The 9,160-nt window shown below is 47.8% G+C and overlaps 1 protein-coding gene across 4 annotated transcripts; it reads right to left on the reverse strand.

Annotated features, from left to right (window-relative positions):
- Positions 1-221: 221 nt before the first annotated feature.
- On the reverse strand, positions 222-8,694 carry USE1 (unconventional SNARE in the ER 1). 4 transcript variants are annotated; one of them, XM_067561603.1, is made up of 9 exons: positions 8,556-8,691; positions 4,951-5,034; positions 4,754-4,803; positions 3,830-3,908; positions 3,155-3,307; positions 2,583-2,601; positions 1,722-1,752; positions 1,260-1,422; positions 222-710 (listed from the first exon to the last, which is right to left on the reverse strand). In XM_067561603.1, exons 3-9 carry the CDS (start codon positions 4,780-4,782, stop codon positions 528-530), a joined length of 657 nt encoding a protein of 218 aa, XP_067417704.1. In that variant the 5' UTR covers positions 4,783-4,803; positions 4,951-5,034; positions 8,556-8,691; the 3' UTR covers positions 222-527. The 4 variants fall into 4 exon arrangements, with proteins under 4 accessions (XP_067417704.1, XP_067417696.1, XP_067417709.1 ...); XM_067561595.1 differs by lacking the exon at positions 4,951-5,034 and adding an exon at positions 6,298-6,397 and having other exon boundaries at positions 8,556-8,690; XM_067561608.1 differs by lacking the exon at positions 4,951-5,034 and adding an exon at positions 7,659-7,805 and having other exon boundaries at positions 8,556-8,654.
- Positions 8,695-9,160: the final 466 nt, after the last annotated feature.

A 9,160-nucleotide genomic window follows, 5' to 3' on the forward strand; every position in this document is an offset into this window, starting at 1 on the left:
GCACCTGCGATAGGCTGGGTACAAAGACAATTGCAGCAAGGGCCCTATTAAAAGTCAGTGGGTTTCTAAAGAGCAAATATTGTCTTTAATCCTTCAGCTGTGTGCTGTTTCTATGACAGTAAACTCCCTAACAGAGGAACCATAACCTCTGCCTTAGTCACATCAAAAGTTGAGGGCAGATATCTACCAAGGCACCTGGCAAGGACCTGTTTCCAGGGATATTTCACTGCAAGTGTCATTTTTATTGCAATTCCTTTCTCAAGACAGAAATAACATTAGCCAAGCAAAAGGGATAACAAGGGACCCAACCTAGTAAGCCTCACACCAGGTGTCCTACTGAGTCCAGTAAGGGCACAAGGAAGGGATGCAAGACTAGGCCCTTGGTGACCCCCCTTCACGATCTGATCGGAGGCGGTCACTGCCTTACAGTGAGTGCTTACCAAACTGGTTGAAGAGACTAACTGGCAATGACTAGAATGTCACATGCTGCCTGGGTTTCCACCTGCTGTTCCTGGAGGCCGTAGAATTTATCTTAGTTTAGGGAAAATTCTAATAAAGAGGATCATGCTAATAAAAATAAAACAAACTACAATTAACATTATCCAGAGCAGCCAGTTGACAGATTTCTTTGCATGCTGCTCAAGGCGTTCAGATTCATCCTTCAGCTTCTCAAAGTTCTGGTCTGCCATCCTGAGAGACTGAGATAACGTCTAGGGAATAAAGAAAGAGCAAGCTGTAAGTCAGATTTGATTTGCAAGATGAGAAAAACATCATAGTGCTTGTCAATGATTAAGCTTGATTGTGTTAATGCAACCTAAACAGTAGGAGCCATGTTTCAATAATGGAGAAGAGATGCTCAGGTCAGCTATAAATACCACTCACTGTAGTTTTCAAATCTGCATACTTAAAAACAGGCTCCCCTAAAGCCATCTGTAGGTACCCAAGTAGAAGTGTTGATTGCAAACGTGTGAAGTATCTGCAACTCCCACTGACTTCAGCAGGATTCGTGGGTGCCCAGCCCACTTTTACTTCAGGCACCCAGATTTGAAAGTTTTGGCTATTATTACAAAAGTAAAGAATCTACAGCAAGATCCAGTTGCACTATGGAAAACAGACAGATCCTTCCAGCAAACTCCCTGCACAGTCCCATTTAGAATTAAGTTACAGATATTACAGTTTACCCCATATCTTAGCACATTAACGTTATGGATTGCAATCCCGAGAATCTGAATAATTTCTTGCTCTGCAATCCAGGCTACCTGGTTGTCTTGTTTAATAACGTTCTGTGCTGCCAGGGTGTTGTTTTTGAGACTGCGAGCCAGACCCAACATTTCTTCAGCCAGCTTCTCTTGCATGCTGCGATGGTGCTGTAACACAGAATCCAGCTCAGTTGTTGACTGCTTCTCTGCAGACGCAAGACCTCTGCAGAACACAAAGAAAGACGTTTGGGATTCATTGAGAGTTCTTGTGGACTGTTCTCTCCATGGTTTTCAGATCACCATTAGATTCTGGCAGAGTTACATGACAGCTTATAAATCTGATTAATGGCAAGAAAATTTCAGAGCAGCAGTTTTTAAAACAGCTAATAAGACATCATTCATGTTTAATGTTTCTACAAATGGGCATTAAAACCTTTCTATCTGAATTAATGAAGTACATTCAGGAGTCAAAGGCCCTTGCTTCCCCATCACAAAGAGTCAAAATATTAAACTGTGACTTACTTCCGTTTCCTTAAATTTAGCTCCTCAGAATCTGAAGAAAAAAAAAAAAAAGATGTTTTAGCAGTTGATGAATCTCCAGGCCTGGCTCTCTTGTGGAAAACTGCTGTGCCAGGAAACTAAGCAGGTATAACTGAAAACTGCAGGAACAAAACTAAAGACTAAGAGGTACTAGGAGAGGCAGAGTTTTAACTCTGTCTGGGTGTCTGCACCAGACAACAGGGTTAGAAAGCCCTACCTCCCAATGGGGTACAGTGTCATGCAGTGTCACACTTGCGTCCAGTGGAGAGGCAGACACACAAAACCAGGATTGAGCTAATATTCATAAGCAAGAGCACCTCAGCTTTGCCCCCAGAACTCCGGGCTGGCCTAGTGCCACCTACTTGAGCAGTGTTTAAGGAACCTGCCCACCAATATGGCCAGGTAGAGGGCAGTGAGGATTATTCATTCATACATTTGGAAGGGTTAATATTATATGGAATCAAACTAGCTCATGGAGGCGTGTGATCTTGTTATGTCAGGGGAGAGCACAGGTACCATTAAAACCTGCCTTGGTACCTCTAGTGCTAAATTAGATTTGTAAACTGTTCAAGGAAGAGACTGCATTTGTACAGAACCTAGCACAAGGGGTTCCTGATCCAAAATGGGTGCTTCTGCGTTCTCAGTGATCAGGCAGAAACTTTTCTGTTGAACCACCAGATAAAGCAATTGAGTCCCAGGCTGGCAAACTACTAAAACACCAGGGAATGCTCTGGCTTGGCAGGAAAGTTTATCATCCCTTGTTCCTCCCCTGCCTCCTCCCCACACCCAGCAGGACTCCAGCCATCCGCTTCAAGAAAAAAAAAAAGTTTGATATAAACTTACCATTGACAGACAAAGGATCCTGGGGATGTGGAGGCGGAGGGGAGAGGAGAGAGAAACCCAGTAAGATTACAGATGAAGCGTCCTGCAGCTTTGCATCACGCAACCCCCCATGTCCTAGAATATTGTCTGTTCCCAATATTTCCGATCAGAAACTCCACCACCACAACACAGGGGCCTGCTCCCCAAGGAGTCCAGCACTAGAGGTGAAGAGATCCCAGGCTCAGAATTGTGGCTCAGCCCTCTGAAGGCAGCATGCTGCCAGCTGAGAGTCTGTGCTCTCCAGGGGAGAGGGCTGGTTGTAACCTCTGTGCATTGGGCTGCAGAACACGGTACATTCAGAATATGGTTTAAGATATTCCATTTCACCAGAGGCTCCACAATTCCCCTTGCCTCTGCTCCTACCCCAACTCGGGAACTAGATGGATGAGCAGTGCTACTAGGCAGGGTCCCCGACAGCAACCCCTCCGGACATGGTCACTTCCGGGTTGGAAGGTGAGTGCCAGGGGAGCAGCCGGCTGAGGCAGCATAGGCCCATTAAATTAGCAACAGAACAGGCCAGCAGCAGAACGTACCGTACCAAGCAGCTCACTCCTCATCTTGCCTGTGTAGCGAGCCTTTGTCTGCAGATGAACCATTTTAGTAGCTGGGGTTCGCTCTTTGGTTGTAGTTGGAGTTCGTCCGGGGGCCAGGAATTGATTTGCCAGGGCCTTTTCGACTGACGACGACTATAAAGAGAAGGGCCAAATTAATCTTGTGCTCTGCAAAGACGCTAGAGAATAACGAGAGAGCTCTTCTGCTGCTACTTCCTGCAGAATGGAAGGTGAGCGAGAGGGCATGGCAGCAAAGGAGCAATCCAGTCTAGTTGCAGCACAGCTCAACAGCAGTCCATAGCTCGGGAGATGTTTGCAGCACTGTACAAAGGGCAAATGATGCTGAACAAAGAGAGCCTGCCCCCAAAAGCTCACAGTTCAATGGCAATGGGGATAGCATAAAACAGAGGAAACATTTGCCTTCTTGGTGGGTCTTGGGGGACGGGGCGGGGAAGAGAAAGAGTTTGTAACTCTAAATATCAACATCTTACCTTTAACGGACGACAAGAACCCAAAACACAACTAGTCATGATTTTGAGAGAAAAACTGTGCATGTGTGCACAAAGACGACTACTTATTGCTTTGAGCTATGGTAGCGACAGACAAAAAAACCCAATCGCTCAGTAAGTCATTTCAGGCTGGACAGAAGGTGCTTACCAATTTTTCAGCTTCTAACATTCCTTTTAAGAAGTCCACTTTGCGGGAGTATTCATTCACCAGTTCAGGGGCAGGCTTGCTGCAAGAGTCAAAAGAAACCATGATATTTCTTATTGCAAGTATTTCAGTACATCACATGCACATAGAACAGTTGTGAGCTTAAGGCAGCATCTTCCAGCAGAAACAACTCAAAGCTAGAGTCACTCACACTGCTAATTTCTGAAGGACGATGGATTGAACTGGACAGACAGATCAAGAACAAGTATCACCTCTAGAGGTGGCCTCCCTAGGAGAGGGCTGAGATGCAATGGCTAGGGACAGCAAGTGGAGGGGGGGAGGGGAGGGTTGTAGCTTGCTGTGCTGGCTGCTCGTGTTGCACATTTCTGGTGACCGCTGCATGTATTTTCATGGGGATGACAGGGTGCAGGGAAGGCACATTGGAGCAATAATGGTGTTACAGACTGGCAGAGCACCTGGGATATGCTGGAGGCTTTTTCGTTTATATCACCCAGTAAGATATTTTGACACTTCTATGCCACTTGTATGGCTTGTCTATTAGACTATAAGGGCTGTGGAGCTGGGACCATGTCTTTCTGTCCATTTGTGCAGCACAGTGGGGCTCAGTCATAACTGGGGCCTTCGAGTGCTACTGCAATGTAAGTGAAACAGCAGCCCCTGGAGCGGTCTTCTCTGATATTTGCACATGCTCTCCCCACAGCAAAAAAACATGCAGACATAAGTGAGCTCTAGGGCTATAACCACAAAGGGCATCCCCTAAGCATAAACCATTCAGCGATCACCACAGCCCTGAATGCCTTCCAGCTTCCCTTCTCCGGGGCTGCGGCCATTTCCCATGTAACTGGTTACTGTGTAAAGAACACACAGCATTTCCTTCCAACCTCAGTCTCAGAGACAGCATCTCACCTTGAGAGTTTCTTTATTGCAAGGAGCATCTCTTCGAGCGCACCTACATACTAAAAAACAACAACAGACATTTCTAGAGTTAGCATTAAAACAAGAGTGAGTATGGCAAATGCTAAGGGCTTTGCAGATATGAAATATGAATGTTAATGAGGATTGTTGTTGTTTTCATAGGTAGCATCATGCAGTATTGTTTTTACCTGCTTTACTGTGGCTTGTTTTTAAAAGCCAGCTGCATGACGTTATATCAGTCTCTCTCTTGTCTGCATCTTAGAGGCTCATCACTGGGAGACAGGTTAAGTAAATGCAGAGTCTAGCAGCCTGATCTTATCCATGGCACTTATGAATTAATAAAGGTAAAACTAAGAGCTGTGGGATACTTCCAGCATCTCTCCCCTCCCTCCATTTAATGGCAGGTTGACAAAGCATACTACTGGACTCTTAAACCAAAATTTGCTTCCCACAAATGGAAATAAGACTCCAAGAACAGCAACCATCAGCTTGAAATTTAAGATGCAAAAACAGATTTAGCAAGTTTCAGGTGCTATCCCTGTCATTCAGGTTCCCTGCCAGCTTCTAGGATTTCACAATATTTTTTTTTTAAAAAGGGTTCTCTTCCATTACTTCTGTGCTGAAAACATACACTGTCCAGGGAGCCACGGACTACACGGGGAAAACAGTAAAACTGACTGCACCAACATATGCAGTATTGTAATACTCCCAACACACACTGAAAACACTATTAATTGTTCACATATAGAGACTGCGTGTAAGTAGTAATACAAGAACCCCCACCCCTCAGGAATTTGCAACAAACTGAACTGGAATGCTGCAGTAAAGCCCTCTGGTTTCTGAGTTACAAAGAGAATAAATGATTACAATGATCCATTCTGGCCTTGAAATCTGTGAATTCTGCAGCAACGTCATGTAAATTTGAAGTGAGAGAGAGGGATTACTGAACCAAATATGAAAAATGAATAACACAGTCAGTACATGATCCCTTCTGTTATTAACATTTTATGGTGTCTAAAGTGTTGCTGTCATGCTTTCACACTGAGCGCACACACATCTATTGTGAAAGCTGTCAGGGGAGGACACTGGATATTTTGGCAACTGAGCAGCGGAAGACTCTGGCACCTTGATGGTGTCGTAGGCAAAAGTGAACGGTTTTTACTTCAGTTCCCCATTCCACCCACTGGATGCTCCAATGAATAGTTCATTGAAGTCTAAGGGAAAAACAGTCATAACATCTTCACTTCAGCAGGAATAAGGCATCTTTTCAGTAGGTTTTGAAGTACTTCAAGTTGAAAAAAGACCTAAATGAAAGTCCTGCCTCCAAGCAACAGGGTCGAGTTCTGCAGCTCTCTGAACAGGTAAAGGTCTGCCCTGCGAGCCCATAGTTTACTCTCCATAGTCACTGAGCTTTTTGTTTCCATAAACAGCCACATACTTGGTGCAACTAACCAGCTCCTTCTGGCAGAGAAAGCAAGCTATTGATAGGAAACCATCAGAACTGGGTAAGCTAGACTTAGTGAAATGATGCCCACCTGGTTACACTCATCATCCCATCCAGTTTCCATCCAGTACACCCTATCACAGTGCCCCTGCGGTAGTGAGTGAACAGACATTCACATGCCTTGAAGGAAGCTGGCAAACAAACAAAACAAAAACTGAGGCACAAGGCCAATTGCTAAAACAAGATCAAGTGGAAGGGAGTCCCTCCCAAGAAACAGCTCTCTGGTTCCTAGGCGCACATATGGAGACTACAGAGAAATAGCTGGCATGAGAAAAGCAACACCTGCACTGCTGGGTCTCAGAAGCCTCCTGCCTATGCAGACCAAGGCCACAGTGTGGAATATAATCCAAGGGGTTATAAAGAGATTGCTTTGAAGTTTATTCCCAAATCTTTAAACTCCTTCTCAAAGAGGAATTCTATTAGCCTGAATAGCACACACGTTCCTTGTCTGCTTTATTTATAACAACCACAGAAGCCACGGACTGGTGCTGATTAATTCCCAGGTGCATCTCATCTATCTGTAAATCAAGAAATTATACCTCCAGGCAAAGGCTTTTGCACCTTATGAAGTCCCACACATATATTTCAATCTGGAATTCACATTGCCCTGTGGCTTATATACCACAATATAAAATGGGCACGACACATAGCATAAACCAGAGGTTGCTGGATGCTATTTTGATATGGGTTCCTCTACTTTCATAGAGCAGTAAGGTCTCTTTTTTGACAAAGATAAAGGACTAACAAACAAGTGGTGTGTTTGTTAATAATACAGGCTGCACACATCTTGGAATATTCTTGCTTACACTGGGGCAAAGAATTGCCTACTACTCATATTAACTTTTCCTAGAAAAGTTGGGTAAGTATCTAATTTCCCTCACAGAGATGACAAGAGAAGACTTGTTTTTGGAGAGCAGGATTCCCCCAATTTTGAATCTTCATCTGTTCATATGAGAGCAGGTAGTCTGACAATAACAACAGGGTTCTTAAAGAAGAGGTGTCAGGTGCATATGTATGGAGTAAGGGTGACATCCAGCGGCCAGAGCCAAGATGATTAAGCATCCTTTAATTCTTGGCAGGTTCACCTCTCCTTTCTTCACAACACTATAGTTCAGAGTAAATTAAGCTATTCTGAGAGGCCAACATTCAATATGTTTATGAAGGTCCAAGTGAAACACTACAGTGAAACAAGTAAGATAATCAATGATCTAACAAAAAAAATCTGAGACACACAAAGTGGTTGATGTAATAATTTTTATTGGACCAATTTCTGGTGGTGAAAGAGACAAGCTAGGAAATTTACCACAGCTGAAGAAGAGCTCTGTGCAACCTCAAAAGCTTGTCTCTCTCACCAGCAGAAGTTGGTCCAATAAAAGTTATGTCCTTGCTCACCTTGTCTAATATCCTGGGACCAGCACAGCTACAACACTGCGACCATAAAAAGTCTTCCTCAGATTGGATATGCTAAAAATCTCAGGAATCTCCAGCAGAAACACGATGGGGTTTTAAATGCTGCTTCAATACCAAATCCCAGGACACCTAAATTAGATTTATCTCAGTAAAGCTGAAAAACAGTCTCTCCCAGTAAGAAAGACTGAGTCCTAGTCAAACAACCCAACACACCAGCCCGCCCAGAAGCCCGGACAGTTCAGTCCCAGGAGACTGACACTAGGCAAGGAGAGAGAACCTCCTCCAAGCGAACAGCAGAGACCAGGACCAGGAGAGATTTCCCCGACAGTCAACCTGATTCCAAGCCAGGTCCCTGTCAATGGCACCCCCGGCACCCCCTCCTTCGCAGCTCTCGGGGTAACCCGTGACGGGTCCCCGAACCGCGAGCACGGGGCGGGCTGCGAATCAGACGGAGACACCCGGGCACAGCCGCTGCTCCCGGAGAAGCCCGCAGGCAAAGCCGGCTCATCGAGCGGCCTTGCTCACGCCACCAAAGTAGGCCCGCTTCGCCGGCGGGAAAAAGGCCAGGCCCAGGCCCAGGCCCAGGCCCAGGCCCTGCCCGCAGGCCAGCCTGGCGAAGGGGCTGCTCCAGCCGGGCAGAGCCGAGCCGAGCCGAGCCGCGCCTGGCGCCCCCGAGCTGCCGCGGCGTCGGCCCCCAGCCCCACAGCTACGCTGCGCCCCATGGCGCCCGCGGGGGAGAAGGAGCCCGGCGGGCTGCCCGCGGCGGCCCCCTCGGGCGGGGCTCGGAGCCCTCGGCCGCCGGGGCGGGGAGCGTCCGCTGCAGCCCGGCCGGGAGCCCCGGGGCCAGCGGCGTCCTACGGCCCATCCCGCCCGCGGCACCTTCTCCAGCCGCCACTCGTCCGGCTCCCGCCGCTCGGCCGCCATCGCCTCACAGCGGCTCAGCAGCCGCCGCATGTTCAACTCCAGGCGGGTGGCCGCCATCGCCAGCCACCCCCCTCAGAGCCGCCGCCGCCGCCGCCACCTAGCCGGAAACAGCAGAAAGCGGAAATGACGCCCAAAAGCGCGACCACAACGAGCCCAAGCTGGTTACCGGAACAAAGATGGCGAATTTTGCATTTCCGGTTCCGGCAGAAGCCGGAAAGTGCGCGGAAGGACGCGCCCAAACTAAGCGGAAGCGGGCGCGGGAAGGCCAAGTGGGTGTTGCCCAGCGAGCGCCCGCGACTCTCACGGAAAACAAGCAAGTCGCTTGCGAAGCAAAGCCGGCTCCTGTTTATGGCCGGGCCGCCGCTCCACGAGCACTTCCGGTCACCGGACGCTGCGACGTAAACACTAACGGCAGCGTTCACGTGGCAGGGGCGGGGCTTATTCCCCCTCCCCCCCCCGGCCGTTGTTAGAGTGACGGCCGCCGCTCGGGCTGGGCTGGGCTTTGGTGAGGGGAGGGTTTGGGCTGGGCTAGGGGGAAGCAGAGGGGAGGGTTTGGGCGG

This window comes from Emydura macquarii, unplaced genomic scaffold (assembly GCF_026122565.2).
Source record: "Emydura macquarii macquarii isolate MOO-44397 ecotype Brisbane River unplaced genomic scaffold, CSIRO-AGI_Emac_v2 contig_306, whole genome shotgun sequence".
In the NCBI taxonomy this organism is placed as follows: domain Eukaryota; kingdom Metazoa; phylum Chordata; order Testudines; family Chelidae; genus Emydura; species Emydura macquarii.

What these genes read in the sequence shown, in the direction of transcription:
- USE1 (XM_067561587.1), bottom strand. Translation starts at nt 8,657, where the DNA reads ATGGCGGCCACCCGCCTGGAGTTGAACATGCGGCGGCTGCTGAGCCGC. An exon ending in TGTTAGAAGCTGAAAAATTG is followed by an intron (nt 3,308 to 3,829) that starts GTAAGCACCTTC and finishes TTCTCTTTATAG; the next exon opens with TCGTCGTCAGTCGAAAAGGC. An exon ending in TTATTAAACAAGACAACCAG is followed by an intron (nt 711 to 1,259) that starts GTAGCCTGGATT and finishes TTTATTCCCTAG; the next exon opens with ACGTTATCTCAGTCTCTCAG.